We start from the raw sequence: 17,646 nt of genomic DNA, 5'->3' as shown, positions 1-17,646 counted from the left end.
CCTGCGCCGGGGGGTGCTCGGTGGCACGGGCACCAGCCTCAGGTAGCTCACTGCCAGGGAGGCTGTGCTTTGGCTTGCAGCTGGCTAAAATTAGGGATGCCAGGAGCAGATAAAAATACAGCCCCAGCTATGTGAAACCTTTAGGGAGGCAGGCAGAGAGCACGCTGCCATATGTCTGACCCCGCTGAGCGGCTGCGCAACAATTAAAGCTCCAGGGCAGCGTTTTTGAAGCATTACCTGTGAAAGCCAGCTCTGAGGGAGTGACCTTTGCATGTTCCATATTTGGGGACTTGCCTTTTAGTCCAAGGAGTAGTGATCTCTAGGAGGGGGGTTCAGCCACTCCAAGCAGCTCAGGTGGTGGAAAAGTGTAGTAAGGTGGGACCAACATACTCTCCTTCAGTCCCCACTGGCAGCAAAGTGACTTTTCTAGTGGCAGCTGCTCAGCAGGCTTCTAGCCCTGCTCTTTGATCACCACCGTGCTTCAGGACAGCCTGAACTATGGAAGAGCCTAAGACATTACTGGTGTGCCGTGCAAGGGGGTGCTAGTGGGGACAGCACAGCATTAGGAAAGAGAAATAATGGTCTCTCTTCTCCAAGAAACTGCCCAATGTCTCAAACAGAGTAGCCAACTATAGCGTGTAGGTGGGAGTCCTGCGTAAGGATTCAAAACTTCTGGGGGAATACACTAAAAAACTTGCCATTCCCCCCTGCTGTTTCTGAAAATAAAAACCTAACACTCTGGGATATAAGATCATCATCATTTCATCAACCAGGTTCTGACCATCAGCATCAACTGCAGAATTAAAGAGTAGGAGAGAACCAGCAGAGGAGTGTAGATTGCTTGAAGGATGTTTCCTCATCTCCTGTTTCTCTTCTCCCTGCATTGCTGGAGTTTTGTTCTTCCTGCACTGCTAAACAGCAAAACAGAAAGCTTTCCATGGTTAAGAGAAGTGTACTCATGATGGTTTTCAGAGACACCCAAATGGCCCCAGCCCTTCCTCCCAAGCCTGAGCAGCTGGGGAAGATGAGGCTTATTGTCTGCGGGACCTCTGGGCAGGTGCTGGAGAAGTGGGAAGAAAAATCCAGGCCAGAATGCCATAATGTCACTTCACAATGAAAACTGACCATGCTGAGGCAGACACTCCTCCCACCCCTATTTTTAACCCTCTCTGAGGGATTTTTTTTGCCATTTAGCAGCAAAACTGACAAGTGCAAGGTTTGGCACAATCACTGCTGTCTGCAACTGGAATAGGAGCATGGTCAGGCAGAGAATGACATTTCTGCTGCTGTATAACCTAGGATTTCAGAATGACCCTATGGGACTGCTTAAATCTCCCAAAACTTCCCAGCATCACACCTAGGCTCAGGTAGGTACAGTGGGTGTGGAGCTGAGGTGTTGGGCAGGGAGCTGTGCCTTTCCATATCCATTATTCTGAGTGCCTGTAACTGCTGACGCCATCCAGCATGAGAGGGCTCTTGCATACTTGGTAGCAGTCAAGCTTCACTTTGGGCTGGACCTCTGACATACCAGAGGGCCATTCACCCCCTCACACTCCCCCAAATTCAAGAATGGTTATTACCTGAGGGATATGGGAGAAAGGAATAGTGCTGCCAAACTCACTCCTCTTTTTCCCAGTGCTGCACAGGACACAGCTTGGGATCCTATGGGTAGAAAGTATGCATTGCAAAGACTTCATGAACATGAGAATAAGGCTGCAAAATGTGCACGGGACATGAACTTACAACCTAGTAGGCTCTTTGCTCATGCTCTCAGCCAACTCTGCCAGCCCAAAGCTCTTGCTCTACCCCTGGGACTGCATGATCTGTTTTGTCCAGTTCTTCCAGGGCAGTTTCTACCCTCCATGTCTCCGTGCAGCTGTTGAAGCTAAATTATGTGCTATAGAGATAGAGGCTGACACAAAGGCAAGGGCTCTGGCTGGCCAAGATTTCGAGCAATATGAATTTAAAGGCAGGAGGAGGAGGGGCTGTGCTCTTAGATTACAGATGCCTCTGTCCCAAGGCCCTGAGCCAAGAGGATTGTCAAGATTAGAAACATTATCTGCATTCAAATCCCACTAGCATTATGGAATCAGAAAATACTGTAAGGGGATATATAAATGCTTGATACTGTAATGAGTAGGGGGAAATTAGCCAAACTGCTGTGCCTCTGGCATGCTCCATATTTTGCTGCCTTTTCGGGTTCAGATCTAGGTGTGGGAATGTATTGTCACCTATGCACGGGTTAGACTCTCCTGCTGCAGTGGAAAGCAGAGAAAGCAAGGCCAGGAGCAATGCCCAGCCCCTGCATAGCTTGCACTTGCAAATGCCACCATAAACACCCTGCAAAGCCTCCTGCCTCCAGGCTCTGCCACAGTAGAAAGGGCTCCTGAAAGTCTCGTGTTGCACAAAGACCTCCCTGTTGTGAGACCCTGCTCTGGAGAGGAGCTCAGGCTGTACTGATCTCCTCACTGTCTCACTGGCATGCGGGTCCCTGCAGAGGAGGCAAGCTGCCCACTGAGCTCCCAGCTCTGCCCCCTCAGGCACGCTCACACACCATGCACAAGCACTCTCCTGTGTGCCCAAACTGCTGCACATCTCTGGGGATGAGCCCCTTCAGAGAAGCACCCCAAACACACCCACCATACCTACACCTCCAGGAGACAGTCTTGCTAGACACAGTCACACAAGCCCTGCCACACAAACAGCCACACCTCCAGCATTACCAAGACCATTTTTGATGACTGAGCACTGCCACAGTCTCACACAAAGAGGCTTTCATCACATCACCCACATTTTCTTGACACTTTTTTCCAGCAAGCTTCCATGCTCACAGCTACAGAACTGCACCCACACCCCTCCAAAGAGCTACCTTGTGTGTGCTGTATGCTGACATACATGAGTTCTGATCAATGCCTCCTCCCTTGCACACATCCCTGCTCACATCCAACCACTTGTCTGTAGCAGGTGTTGCAGCTTTTCTGCATATTTCTGACCTTCAAACACTCACAAGCAACCCTAACCATCTCCTGTGTGCAGGAGTCAAGAACTACTGGGCTTAAACTGCCCTGACTGTGTCTGGCCTGTGGCTGACATAACTATAAGTAACTAAATCAAGTATGGGCTGGACTGGACATGACTGAACAAGTCTTCTTCCCTTGGCCATCCTGTGCTTTCGTCTGGTCACAGAGCAGCCAGAGCCTCAAGTGGTGGCTCTCAGGAAACTCTTGCTGGTGTACACAACCACCAACAAGCAGGGATGTGCTGACAATGTCCCAGAAAGCTGATGGTCCTACAGGCTCCATCCTTTTGTCCAGTCAGGGCAGATCCCAATAACAAGAAACAGAAAATCTCTTCTCTTACCACCGCTCACTTGCAGATGTCTAGAGAGCTTGTGAGAGGTGTCCAACTCTCACTGCAAATATGGGGCTCCAGCTGCTCTCAGGTGCTCTAAGGTGACTTGAGCCACCAGATGGGATGCTAAATCAGACCAGTGCCTTATCAGCCTAATCAATGGATGTGCAAACACAAATTAGTGCTCTGGCCCTTTCAGGCAGTGTCCACCGTAAGCACAAGCCCTGAATCTGCAGCCTTACCTTCATTTCAAAGCATTGGCAAAGAGCAGGGAAAAAGCACTGAAACTCCTGTTTCCTGTGTAACAGAGGCACCCCTTTTGCCTCCCATGGTGGCATTTGCCCCTGAAGACAGCAGGGCAGGTGGTTGCAGGGGATCAAAGTTGCAGCAATGCTGTGGTGGTCAGTGGAGTCTTTTTCCTCCTGGAGGGCTTTGGGACAGCCCTGAGGACATGGAATTGGTGGAAGGGAGAGAACAACGACATTCTCCATCTCTCCCTTTTGCTCAAGCAAGGTCCCTGAGCCCTGATCACCAGGGTGCCTGCCACCATTCCCCAGAATTTCAGGGACAGGCTAGCAGCACAGGGAGCTGGCTGGCCCCATGACACCCCCTTGCACAGGCGAGGTGGCTGCCCTGCCACTTTTGCTCCCCAAGGCCTCTAATCACTGCTCACTCTCACAGAGGCCTGGCACAGGCAGGAGCTATTTATAGCAGGGGAGCCAAGGGGCCACGTGGCCACGGTGGCAGCGCTGCTGGGTGACATTCAAACTGGCTTTGAGTCTGGGGGAGGGAGCCAAAATGAGCTGGGGCAGGGGGGGAGCTTCCTCATAAATCAACCCACCATCTCGCTGGCCATGGCTTTCTTCTGCCCCCCTCCAGCCTCCTGCTGCCAAGCACTGACAGCTGTGCCCTAATAGGGACATTCCTGCCCCAGAGGCTGCTGACCCCTCATCTCCATCATCCCCCGCCATCCGGCAGGGCTGGGAGGAGGAGCAGCAAGAAGACCATCAGCATCAGAGGCATTTGTGCAGCAGGAAGGGAGAGGGAGGAGGAGAAGCCTCTTACAGCTGCTTGGCGCTTCTCAGAGCAGACCCTACCTTGTAGGGTCTCTAGTATGCTTGTGGTGGGGCTGTCAGTCATGCAGTGCATAAGTGGATCCATTTACCAGGGTCAGTGCATCTCTAGGAGCCAATTTGGAATTCACAGGGTCTCACCCGGGGTCGCTCTCAGCACCAGGCCCTTGCAGAGCGTCTCTCCTTTCCTCACATATCTATTTTCACAAAACAGGCAGGAACTCGATATCTTCAAGAGGCCCCTTGGTCAAAGATGGTGGGAACAGGGTGCAGTGGTTTTGCAAAGCTGTGAGGAGGTGAACATGAGCATGGCTGGGTTTAAATGCATTTCTTTAGTAAAAACAGGGGACCAGGATCTGGGGGCTTACTGAAACCTGGACAGGAGGCATGACTTCAAGCACTTCATAGGAAAAGGAGCCTGCTTTGGCCACCCCATCACGTGCATGAAGAAAAGATGATGCTGCAGAGTCCTGCATGCACTGCTGCCTGCCACCATGCACTTCCAGAGTTAAAATGTCCATGGTGCCCATGTCACACTCCCCTGCATGAGGCCACCAAGACACCACAGAGGAAACAGGTTTTGCTTTGTGCTGGTGGCACAGGACTTCCTTCCAGCCATCCCCCCTGCTTTGGTGTCCCCAGTTCACTCAGGAGCCCTCTCCTGAGGGCAGTGTCAAACAGCACACGGTATTGCCAGCAAACTCCCTGCCGCAACACAATGGGAACAAACCCAACCCTTGTGACCTCTGGGTTATCTCAGCAGAGAGGCAGCATGTGACACATGCCACCCATTGGTGCTGTTCAACAGCAGAATATGGGTCACTTGTGTCTGTCATGTCATGCTAGCAGAGCATGATGCCCTTTAGCTACCCTGTGGTGTTAACACTACTAATGTTGGGCTCTCTGCTTCTTCCCACAGCTGGCAGCTCAGGTCCTGGAGCCCAGGAGCATTGGCTTTGGGATGGTGGACTCCAAGAAGGATGCCAAGCTTGCCAAAAAGTTAGGTGAGTCCCAGGTCTGACATCTCTGGAATAGCTTGGAGACACTGTAGGAGTGATGTGCCTATGGGAGTCCCTTAGAGGACAGCCAAATCCTTGTTACCAGCATGGGGAGGATGATGATGGCACTTGCACACTGACCACCTTCCCTACCCCAACAGGGGAAGGATCAGGGGCGGGGGTGAGGATCAGAGAGACAAGCCAAGACCCTTCCAGAAAAAGCAAACCAAACCAAACCAAGTGAAAAAGAAAGTCAATTCATGCTGTAATGATGACAGGGTGTAAGTTCAAAGCTTTCTGTGCAGAAATAGTAAATAGGTGCCACGGAGTAACTTCCTGCTCTTCCTACACAGAGACAGGACCAACACAGCAGTACAGAAACAGAACATACAGGGAAAACTCTTAGTCCCCAAAATGTCATCAACCCCATGACCCACTGACCCCTGGGGCAACCACTGGGGCAGCTCCAGCCTTGCAATGGCTTGGCCATTGGTCGGGTGCCAACCATTCTGGCTTGTTCCCCAGAGTGAAAGAGGAAATGTGCTCCAAAGGTGGAAGGCTGCTGCATTGCCCACCCTGGACACAGCTGCCTTCCAGGGCCTGGCAGTCCCTTCATATTTTAGCCCACAAAGCAATATGGAAATACTGTGTCACATTAAGTACACAAATATACCACTAAACCTAAGGTTTAAGCATACTGGACTATAATTTTCTTTCCTAAATTAGAGGCTGTGAGTGCTAATGGGAGCTAAACTAAAGACAAGAGCTTCTCCAAGAACAAGCTATCAAACTCCTTGGCCAGTGGTACTCTGCCATCCTGCATTGCAGGAGACCAGTGCTGTTGAATTTGGAGCCTCCAACAAGATTCTGTGGTACTCAGTCCTCAGTCCAGTGATACAGCATTGAAACCTGTCACCCTGCAGCCTGTGGTATCTCTATCATTGGTTTCTAACCCTTTTGCCAAGGCCAGCTAAGCCTCAGACAGTTTGAAGCTCACTTTCAGGTCACTGGTGACGCTCACATAGTTCAACCTTCTCTGGACAGTGAGCACAACCCGAATCAAAATCCAGTTTCCATCTAGTGACAGGTTGTTAAAACCTGAGCTGCCAGTTAGAGCCCAGTATTTACTGCAAGATAGACAGCCAAGCTAAAACAAGTTTCTGGTGCAGAATTTTTCCAGCTGAGCCCAAACTGTGGCCTGAATGAAAAGTTCAACATTTGGGAAGAAGTTAGCACCAGTTCTGGCTGAAGTCTGTCCCCTGTGTCATGAAACACCAGTCAGGAGATTACTCGGGTTGTTTGTAACTGGACCCACACAGCAAACTGGTAATTGCATTTTCCCAGGAGGAGTTGCTGGGATAACAAGAAAGACACTCTGCACTAAACATGTTTTTAACAACATGTTAACCACTTATTGTTTCCTCTCTTCTTTCAGGCTTGCTTGAAGAGGGAAGTCTCTATGTCTTTAAGGACGAGCGGTTGGTTGAATTTGATGGGGAACTGTCTGCAGATGTCTTGGTGGAATTCCTCTTGGATGTAAGCACAGATAAGCTCAGAGCTACATAAAAACTCTCAGAGAAGACCTTGCAAATACTTAGTTTGCTATACAAACAAGTGTATAATTGTTTGAAATTTCATCCCTGCTTGCTATTCATTGGTAGAGATGGCATTTGACATCTTCCCCAATACCTGTCTGACCATGAGATCCCAGGAAAGGTGGTATCCTTATGTGACACTAAACACTTTATATCTTAGAGACAACCTTTCTTATATAGAGCATTTGAATGGAAGCCTGCTACAATCCTTATAACTGACTGCTGTTCACCCACCTCAGCTAGCAAGCTCGCACGCAGACACTTTGCCATTTGCAAAATCTTTCACGCTTTTTCTTTCTTGTTTTAAAAAAGAGCTATTTTCAAAAAAAAAGAATATCCAAGAAATAGGGTTCTAGTAGAGCAACTAAAAAGACCTCAGTGCATTGAAAAAGGTTTATGTTGCAAACTCTTTGCCCATTTCTAGACACAAGCAACATAGCATCTCTTCAGAGAACTTGCCAAATTGCACTGCCACAAGTGAGAGGAGAACAGGGTCCTAGAACTAAATGGTCTTGGGCCATTTTGTGCATGGGCACTATGATGTACTCACCTTTGTGCCTAAATGCAAAAGCTATGCTGAATCCCACATCTACATGCTGCGCTTCTCTTTATTTACATTTTATTCCTAGGAGAGGCAACAAAACCCATGGTCTTAGCTTTATAAATGAGAACATTTTGCAGTGGCTTGGCTTTCCTTTGAAGTGAGGCTTTCTTTGTGCGTGGCCATGCAGTAATGCAGATAAGGGAGGTAAGGTGAGCAGCAGAGCTGGCAGGGTTTGTTTCCCAGGGTGGCATGTTGCCTAAATGGTCACCTGTGCTTCAGGACTGCTGGTGAGGAGAGGCATGGCCAGGGAATTAAAACAAATCCCTTGGACCTCAGCTTTCCCATGACAATGTCTGTGGCTGTGTGCATTGGGTGTTGTGACCAAAACACATGCAAGTGGCTTCAGGGACAGAAATGGGCATCCCATAAGGGCCACAGACAGGACAGAGCTTTGCCATGACCCTGCAGCAGTGGGATCCCAGGTTCCCATGGCTCAGGCCACTCTGGCAGCAGGAAAGTGCACATGCTGCTGATCTCCAGCAAAGGCACAGCCTCACACTGGAGCATCACTCTCAAGGATGCTGTAAGGCGCTTCATGAGGTTTTGCTTGCTATGCCATGCGGTGTGTCACTGAAAAATCACGTTCTGTGAAAAAAGAAAGAGAGCGAGGATTTCTGATTTTGTGTTTTCCACTCAGAAAGGAAAATACCTGGCAAAGCAAGAAAATAAAACCAGACACGTCTGTGGTGCCTTGGCAGCCTCATCTGAAAAGTAAAAGAAACCCAGAGGTTCTCTACACCTCTGTAGGCAGTGGGTTGCCTGCTTTTTTTTTTCTTCTAGTGAAAACACACTTGATTTATACCACTGTTGCTGGGCAAAATAATCAGACTGAACCTTTTCACCAGCAGTGACTAAAGTTAAGAAAAAAAGAGAAAAAGTTAAGAGAAACGAAGTTTGGATCAATGACAGTCTAAAGTGCTAGACAGGTCTTCGAACTTCCTCATCAACATTGTGATGTGTGTAGGACCAAAGAATAGGTTTAAACTATTTTGCATAGGATGAGGATCAGCCAGGAAAATTCACATCCAGACTTTCTACTGCTCCAAACCACTGTTTGGTCACCCTCTAGCATGCTGGTTTTAATGTTTTTCAAAAGCGAGATCTTTGCAATGACCTCTTCCAGCAAATTACACATTAAAAAAAAAGTGTATATAGCTTTAGATACACAGGTATCATTCACAGATATTCACAATGATCATACCAGCTCCTTTCAACTTGGCCTCCTTAAAGCCAGCTGCAATTGCTACTCCTTATCCCTCACCAAAGTAAGTCCTTCAGCATTCATTTGGGTTACCCAGTCCTCTATCAGCCTCCCTCTCGATGCTCCCACCTCTGCAGTGAACCTACTAACGTCTCCCTTTGAAGGTGACCTGCTTCTCTCGGCTCCTCACATTAAGGCAGAGAGCACTAAGCAGGGCTTCCAACAGCAGAGGAATTGGGTGACCTCTTTCTCCCTGCTTAGGCTGCTTGTGGCACAGCCTGCCAGGCATAGGTTGGTGCTGCAAATCACTGTGTTACCACATGCATTTGTCATGGCAGTTGCTGGAAGACCCCGTGGAGATCATCAACAGCAAGCTGGAGCTTCAGGCCTTTGACCAGATTGACGACGAAATCAAACTCATCGGCTACTTCAAGGGAGAAGACTCAGAACGTAAGATAAACGTGTTCCTCGTGGGCCTTGGAGCCTGCCTGGGAGCTCCAGGGGCTGGGCACTGGTTGTTCTCCATGAACATGAAGGGTGGTGTGGTATATGGCAGCCTGTGGCAGAGTGAAAATTGCTGGAGGATGAGTGTGTTTGCAGGCAAGTTTCTGCTGGTGTAATGCATGAGCCCAGTCCTACACCAGCATCGGTGACCTTTCTGCAAGGGGTCTGCTGGCAAGAGAAGAGAGCCATAATCCAGGGGCACCTGCAGTAAAAGTGAGTTTACTTCACCCAAAAATCAGCTGAGGTTAGAGTTACACTGAGAGAGCAGCTAAAAGGAGCAAAGTGCTCCTTCCTGTGAGCAGTGAGCCCTAAGGATCAGAGGAGGGAGGAGGGAAGGGAAAGGGGGACACGCATTAAATACCACTATGGCAGACATACAGCAGCAGTGAGCAGGGCCCTTTGGGGCAGCCTGGCAGAGGCACTGACCTGCTTCTCCTTGCTGACCCCCAAGACTGGGAAGAGGCTGGTCCCATGCCCTGAGGAATGTGCAACTCAGGGATGTCACTATCGAGTAAGAAAGCGGCACAGACTCCAAGCAGGCTGGTTTGCACAACAGCAGCTTTAATGTGAAAAACTCTTCTCTTTTTATAAACAGTTTTGACACATTCTACTTGATTAGCTAATTAACAAAAACATCTTTCTCACAAACAGTCCTTAAGAAGAACAGAAAAAAAACAGAGTAAGAAAACACCACCCGCAGGTTGTTTATAATGACAAGTCATCATCATTTCTCTACAACTCCCTAAAAAGTCTCATAAGTCCACTGTGGGAAAACTACTCTCGTTTTCTCACTCTCTGACCAGGCTGTCCCATCTACACAGGGGCCATTCTGGGCAAACCCAACTTTCACCAGCCTAGAAAAATCCTCACATGAGAATCTCCCTGTCAAGCCCTGCAGTCTCATCTGCCAGCCCCAAGTGCTCTCCCTGCTATCTGGGCAGTGCTGGCAGTGTGCACCCCATGTTGGCAGGTCCTGCCTTTAGCAGAAGGACAGGTATTCCTAAGTGAACAAACCACATATCACCAGGTCTGCAATGCAACAGCCCACCCGCCTCTCTCTTCGTCTTTCTCAAACTGGGCTGCAGGGCAGCTTGAGCAGGGCTGTGATCCTAACACTGTTCAGTAATAATGACTGAAAGAAAGGTGGGAAATGCCTGTTGTAAAATCCCCTGCCACGCTGAGAGCATCTTTCCTGAACCCTGAGGACCAGGGGGACCTGGTAGCAGTTACAATAAAAACTTACCTGGTTCCTGCCCCATCCTCCTGCAGTGGGGGAAGCCTGCCTGATGTTGGTGACTGTTTAGGGAATGGCAGTAATCCTTAATGCTGGAGCAATTCAATGCATTTCCCAGGCTGAACTACCCCTGGACCTGCTTCACAGAGCTCCAGATTTCAGCCCCAGTTAAGTATGGCATGCTGGGCTCTGCAGCTTTCCTGAACACTGTGGGACTGCACAGCACATTGCTGCACATGAAATCATCCTTCTTTGTAAACCCTGGAAGGGTGGAAGAAACACTGGGCAATCATCTGATGCAGTTTGCAGTGATTTGTATTTGTTCTTCCCCCAATACCTTCTGGGCTGATCAGAGTGTGGCCAGCTGTCTGTGAAATATCTTCTTCATTCCCCTTTTCTCCTTCCAGATTTCAAGGCATTTGAAGAAGCTGCTGAACAATTCCAGCCCTACGTCAAGTTCTTTGCCACCTTTGACAAAGGGGTAAGCATCCGCACATCTTCATGGTAGCTCACCTATGCCACCACCTGTTTGCTGAGAGCTCAGGATGTTCCCAGATCTATTGTCTGGTTTCAGCTTCTCATTTTCAGCGTTCCTGGATTTTGTGGAGTGTAGTAATTACATATCCTCTGAACAGAGAGAGACATAGTTTTCCCAGGAAAATCCTGGGAAGCTATGTAGAAACTGTAAGAAACTTAGATGAAAAAATTCAAACAACTATTATCTCTCTTTCTGTAACCATTGTTTATAGATATAGTTCTCCAAAGTGTGCTATTCATAGTTCACTAATGGTGTGAGATGTTTCTACTTTGAGACCAATCAAGTATCACCTTAGCAAGTCACATTATAAAAAGACCCACTACTTTCATTAAACGTTTTTGCCTTCTGATCCATCTGAAGACTGGAGCCTTCTTTCTGTCCCTGACTCAACAGCATCAGTGGTGTTGGTGTCTGTACTGATATTTTGGCCCTGTTGCAAGACAGAAGGCAATTTCTGCAGCATGGAGACAGGTCCTGATGTGGGTTTGGAACCCAGCCCCTCTAGGTCACAGGCCCTGGGCTGTGGCTTTGCTCTGCCCCAGTGCTTGACACCAGTAGTGGTTTTTTAAACAAGGAGAGATCAATTCTATTTTGTGGGCCACCCCTAGGAGTGCATGCTCTGGGAGAAGCACCTCGATCTCAGGTCTGCCAGCAGCAAAGACTCTGGGTAGGCACAAAGGCACATCAGGCTCTCTCACCTGTGACTTCTGCACTGCAACAGGTTGCCAAGAAGCTTGGCCTAAAGATGAATGAGGTGGACTTCTATGAACCCTTTATGGATGAGCCTGTCCACATCCCTGATAAGCCTTACTCAGAAGAGGAGCTGGTTGATTTTGTGAGAGAGCACAGAAGGTATGTAGCATGCAGGATGCTCCTGGACAAGGGAAGTGGGTTAAGGTGTCTGTCATTGTGACCTTGCCTCTCTAGGGCATCGCTCTCAAAAAACATTATTATGAGTACTTTTGATGATTTTTCTGACCCAGGTTTGAAATTGTAAAATTGCTGTTTTTTCCTACTCCCAGAGGTGCAAGTATCTGTGCAGCAGTCATAGTTCACCACAAGGGAGCTGGGATAACACAGCTTCCCTCCTCCTGCTCTTCCTCCTCCCTGTTTAGTCCTCACTCAAAAAGCAGTGAGCCTGGAAGGCAGTGGAGAGTGAAATACTTGCCCTAATTGCCTATGCTTTTAATTTAGGTCTGTACAGAAGATGACCCTCTCCAAGGCCTCTCAAGCCAAATCCAAATCCTGTCCAATCTCCTCCTTCCCAAAAGCAGATTTACTGATTTACTAATGGGTGTATCCCTCTCCTGGTGTCAGATACATCTGGAGGCAGTCTCTGAGCTCAGACCAAGCTCAGAGGAGCCACAATGGCCTAAGAGGCTCCTGCTGACCATAGGCACAGAGAAGAATCCACAGCTGTTATGGCTGTGTTGAGCCTCATGTGGGAATGATGCTGAGCACCTACAGTGTTTGATCAACTCAGCAGGAGCTGTGGATGCTCGTGCTTTTTGCAATCAGGTTTATTGCACAGTTGCTTAGGGACTCAGCTACAAAAATAGTCTGGAAGTCACTGGAGAGGCTGATCCTGTGTCAAAGCACAGGATTAAGTATAGGGGCACAACTACCCAGAGGTGGTGTATTTTTATACTCTTAGAACCATGCCTTAGGAGAGTGACACAGGCTACCTGCTGCTCCTACAACTGCACTTCTCAGCAGACAACCAAGGGGTCAGATGAGTTTGAGGAAAGCAGGGCCATCTATATTGAGAGGGGATCTCAGATCAGGCTCAGCTGGAGATCTGTGTGCACACAGACAGGAGATCATCTCCAGAATCTGAGACTCGCCAGAAACAGTTCTCTGCTTTTTCTGAAATATGAAGGGCTTCTCTATCTTCCATGTACCCACAATTCACTTTGCTGACCTTCTAGGCTTCTGGGCCTTAGTCCTTCCCATTTTCTTTCCCCCAAGCTCTTTCTGTCAAGCAGCAGCATCAGAAGGCTGATTAAACACAGCCGTCCAAATTTTATCCTAATAAGGCAAACTCTTCACCAGCACAAAATTGCAGTGGAATTTCTCCAAGTCTTAGATATTTCAGGATGTTTTGTGGTGCTTGGTAGAAGCAAGGGGGTGGGCATGTATTTTGCAAGTGCCAAAGCTCAGAAAATAATTAAAAGGAGTCCATAAAGCAATGTGTCTGAAATCCCAAACCTGCCAAGGTGCTGCCATGGCAGGGGAAGAAGCCCGGAGTGACAGTGATATGTTCCCAGAAGCTCATGCTGAGCTTCTCAGAACAGAAGTGCTTCATCCTGCCTTGCCACCAGTAAAGGACCTAAAGCCACAGGCTGGAATTGGTCAGACATGGAGAGGATCTGTAGATTACAATGAAGCAACCTCAGCAGGTGCCATGTGCTGGTTCCCTACAGACAGCTCAGCTGGGCAGCTGCAGGCTGTGGTGGGAAGGTCCATGCTCTCCACAGAAGGTCAGGAAGGTGGTGCTCAGCACCATGGGGTGACCCCTCCAAGGCTGCACAGGTGGGTGTCCATCTGAGCATGGTGGTCACTGCCACTCCAAGGTCCCAGCCCAGATTTCACTCTCAGTTGCACAAATAAAAATTACATGGTGCAGTCTCTGGGTTGGTGCCTCTTTCACATGCAAAATGCTGGGGTTGGGACCCCGCTTGTCTGCAGTTGTGGTGTAGCCACATGGGGGCTCAATTCTGCTCTCGCTTACTTACCCAAACCCCAGCTGCCTCACTCCTCCAACACAGGCAAGTACCCAGAGTCAACACAGCAATCAGTACACGTGGGTGTGCCCAGATCCTTCCCACTGAGTTTCCTTTCTCCAAGAGCTTCCCCCAGAGAACAGCTAGGGAAAGTGTCTTAAAAGCCAAGAACAAGTACACCTAAATACATAATACACATTCACCTGATTTAATCTCTAGTTTTGGACCATCAACAATGAAAGGACTTGCTAGTTCAAAAACTGTATCCTTGATCTTGTGTTTGGTGGCTATTTCTTCAATTTCTATAGCTCTTTTTACCTTATTTCTGTTTTGATGCTGAATGTGCCAAATTGTAATGAGTTCAGCAGCTAAAATATGCATTGTATCAAAAGACCTTTCTTATTTGTTTCATTTATACCTGCTACCTAATAATTTCTCTGGGCACCTACTAACTCCTTTTTAAAAGGAACAATTATTAATATTTAAGGGAAGAAGAGAATCACAGAATATTCTGAGTTGGAAGGGACCCACAAGGATCATCAATTCCAACTCTTAAGTGAATGACCTTTGCAGGGATCAAATCTGCAACCTTGATGTCATTAGAGCCGTGGCCATGTTCTAAGCTATTCACGTTTTCTTTACCGTTCCCATTTTTTAGCATACCTGCCAAAACCCTCTTCAGTCACCTCTTTCACTAGATAAAGAATTCTTATCTATTTAATCTTCACCAAATAGGAGTCCTTCCATACCTTCACTCACCACTCCCACACTTCCAAGTGCCTTTTTCAGTTGTCCATATTATTTCTGGGATGGCATGACCAGAACTGCACATAACTCCACTGTCATGGCTCGCAGTGTAGCTGTCCACTGCCATAATGGTCTGTTTTACTCCTTGGCCATTTCCCAACTGTTTGCAACCTTCTTTTGGCCTTTTTCCTTTGGAGCTGAATATTTCTCAATTTGTGACACCTGGGCTCCTTTCCTGAGAGGCAAAAATTAATTACAACTAATTTAGAACCAATTGCTGCACCTGTACAATCAGGGCTGGTTTTCTGCAAGTGTGTTACTTGCTATATGTCTGTCTATCATGCAGACACTCAAGTCTCAGGAGATCTTCCATATCAGCTCATAGTCAGGCCTTTGTTGCCAAAGAATTGGATATGATAAGCAAATGCTGCCATATTCCTATTTCCCATCTTTTTCAGATTATGTGAGGCTATGTTATGCATATGATCATGCCAAATAATATGCTATGAATCTTAATTGGTGAATTCGAATTCCCTCTGTCATGAAAACTGACCATTTATTTCCACCCTTCAATGTTATTAATCCACAGGAGATTCTCCTTCTCTGATCTAACTGGAGCTCAGTTCTGTGGTTCCTCAGGTCCATTAGGAAACTCTAAAAAGTGTTGTTCCCTTGTTTCCATTGCTCTGTTTGTTAGGCAAACTGAAGTGGCAGGTTACACATCTCACTTATTCCGCCTGGGTCTGGCAACACACTGCCACTCCTACCAATCAGTTCTAAAACCTCCCAGACTGACACTTCTCTTTGCAGCTGGTCCTGGGGCAGGTCAGCCAGGGAGACCTGCTCTGCTGGGGAATCCTCCCCAGACAGCTGATACCACAGCAAACAGATGTGCAAAGGATGATTTGTGTTTGTCTTCTATGGCTTTGTGTTCCTTGGTTGCCCCTCCAACACCACAGTCAACTCTCAGCCTGCCAGGCTTCCTGCTACAGATGTGTCTGAAAATTAATATTTTTTCCTTTATGAACCACTTCTCAAAAACAATTTCTTTGACCAGTCTTAGCGTTTAAATTTTCTTGTCAGTAGTCGTTAGGGTCCAAGTTTTCTTCCCAGAGTTAATTCTGTCTTCTTTGCTTCCACAGAGGTGGGAAAGATTTCTGTTCTGAAATTTTGATGGGGTGAAACCAGGAGAAAGGGGAGCCAGAGCCCATTAGGAATGTCCCAGGGACTCCAAAAGAAAAGTGTTTGCTGTCTCATGCTCTCAGCACAGACAGAACAGTCTGCCATGTGTGGGACTAATTCATCAGCACATCCCAGCACAGAGAGGTGTCTCACCTTCCCAAGCAGAAACAGTGGCTGCAGTGACTCCAGTGGGGCCATGGGCAGGGTTTTATCACCAAAAATAAAGGCATAAATTGACCAACAGTGCTCCCATTCTTGCATTCAAAATGTGGTGGCTGACTCCAGCCACCAGCCAAACCTGCCCATGGTGACTTTCCCATGATGCTGACAGTGTCACAGGTGGCAGTGCTGGATATGTCCTCAAAGAGCATTTCTGTCTCCCTTGCAGGGCCACCTTGAGGAAGCTGCGCCCAGAGGACATGTTTGAGACGTGGGTAAGCACGTGTGGTGGGAACCATCATGTCCCCTGCCAGCTTCCAACAAGAAACTGCTGCTCAAGAGCTGCAGCCTCTGCCTGGGCAAAACAGTACCTTTCCTTCCTTGCAAAGCTACTCTCTCTCTTCTGGGAAAAAGGGAAAGCCTTGTCTGCGCTGCCGAGTGCCTCAGTTCAAACAGGGTGCTCAAAGGCTTTGTGCAGCAGTGATGGAAAGCTGGCCTGGCTCCTGCTTGTTTCACAGAGGGAAGGAGGAGGGAAAGCTAAGCAGTGTGCCAGGCAGGTGTGGGGCCCATGAGTGGTCCTGCCCAAGGATGCTCCATCTCAGCTAAGTGCTGAGGACATCAGAGCTGCTGGTGGGGTGATTTCTGTGGCCTGCTCACTGGGTGAGCTATGGAGATTGTGCAGATGTCCCACGGAAACTCACAGAGTCATAGACTGGTTTGGGTTCAAAAGGACCTTAAAGATCATCTGGTTCCAATCCCCTGCTGTGGCAGGGACACATTCCACTAGACCAGGTTGCCCAAAGCCCCATCCAACCTGACCCTGCACACTTCCAGGGACTGGGGCATCCAACACTTCTCTGGACAACCTATTCTAGTCCCTCACTACCCTCGCAGTAAGGAATTGCTTCCTAACATCCGATCTAAATCTACCCTCTTTCAGTTTAAATCCATTCTCCCCCATCCTGTCACTACATGTCCTTGTAAAAGTACAAGAGCACTTGAACAATTCAAAATGGAAGTGAAGGCAGGCAGTACAGTTAATTATACAGATTTCAAAACAGATCGTGTATTGACTGCACTTCTCACAGTGCAAGCAAGATGCAAATCAGCAACTGTGAAGAACTAACCTGCATTTTGGCCCCTATTGCACACAGAGGACTCTTGGGGTCTGCAGGGGTGGGGAAGAGAAGGGTGAAAATGAAGGAAAAATTGTGTATATCAAAATTATCCCTTCACTGTGAGTGAATATGGTGTTAAAAGCTAGTCAGGGGCTCTCAAGTGCCAGATGAATGCTGAAAAACAAGGCTGAACAGGTGCTTTACAGACACTAAGGAAGATGCAGTCATTCTTCCAAAAGACTTGACACATTTATAACAGCATTTAGATGTCCCCTTCTTGGCTGTGTAACATGAAACACCACGGGACTCCAAAGTGGCAAAAACCTTGGGAGTCTTTAATACAGCAAGGCAAGAGGTAATAAAACTGAACAGGAGTTATGAGCCACTTAGGCACAATAGCTTTTCATTTTGTTTTGAAATACAGATTCTGTATGGAACACAGCTTCCAAGATCCACCAAAAATCCTCCAAGGTTTTTAATGGCACTTCAGTGAGACCCAAAATACACGAGCAGTGGTTTCACTTTCATACTGGCCATATTCTAAAACAGCCTCATGAAAAGTGTGAATTCCCAATGGTGGGATGCTTGCTCAACAGCAGCCTGGGAATAGAGCTTGCCT

General features: G+C 47.9%; 1 protein-coding gene across 1 annotated transcript in view; it reads left to right on the top strand.

The window, feature by feature from the left end:
• CASQ2 (calsequestrin 2) overlaps window positions 1-17,646 on the top strand; it is a 33,416-nt gene that overhangs the window by 9,016 nt on the left and 6,754 nt on the right. The window contains exons 2-7 of the mRNA XM_005420568.2: window positions 5,344-5,428; window positions 6,858-6,958; window positions 9,161-9,272; window positions 10,968-11,041; window positions 11,820-11,950; window positions 16,139-16,184. Of these exons, the coding sequence (XP_005420625.1) occupies window positions 5,344-5,428; window positions 6,858-6,958; window positions 9,161-9,272; window positions 10,968-11,041; window positions 11,820-11,950; window positions 16,139-16,184 (549 nt within the window). The remainder of the gene's footprint in view (window positions 1-5,343; window positions 5,429-6,857; window positions 6,959-9,160; window positions 9,273-10,967; window positions 11,042-11,819; window positions 11,951-16,138; window positions 16,185-17,646) is intronic.

The sequence above is a fragment of the Geospiza fortis genome, unplaced genomic scaffold, assembly GCF_000277835.1.
Source record: "Geospiza fortis unplaced genomic scaffold, GeoFor_1.0 scaffold1, whole genome shotgun sequence".
In the NCBI taxonomy this organism is placed as follows: domain Eukaryota; kingdom Metazoa; phylum Chordata; class Aves; order Passeriformes; family Thraupidae; genus Geospiza; species Geospiza fortis.
This window is presented reverse-complemented; position numbering and strand designations above follow the sequence as displayed.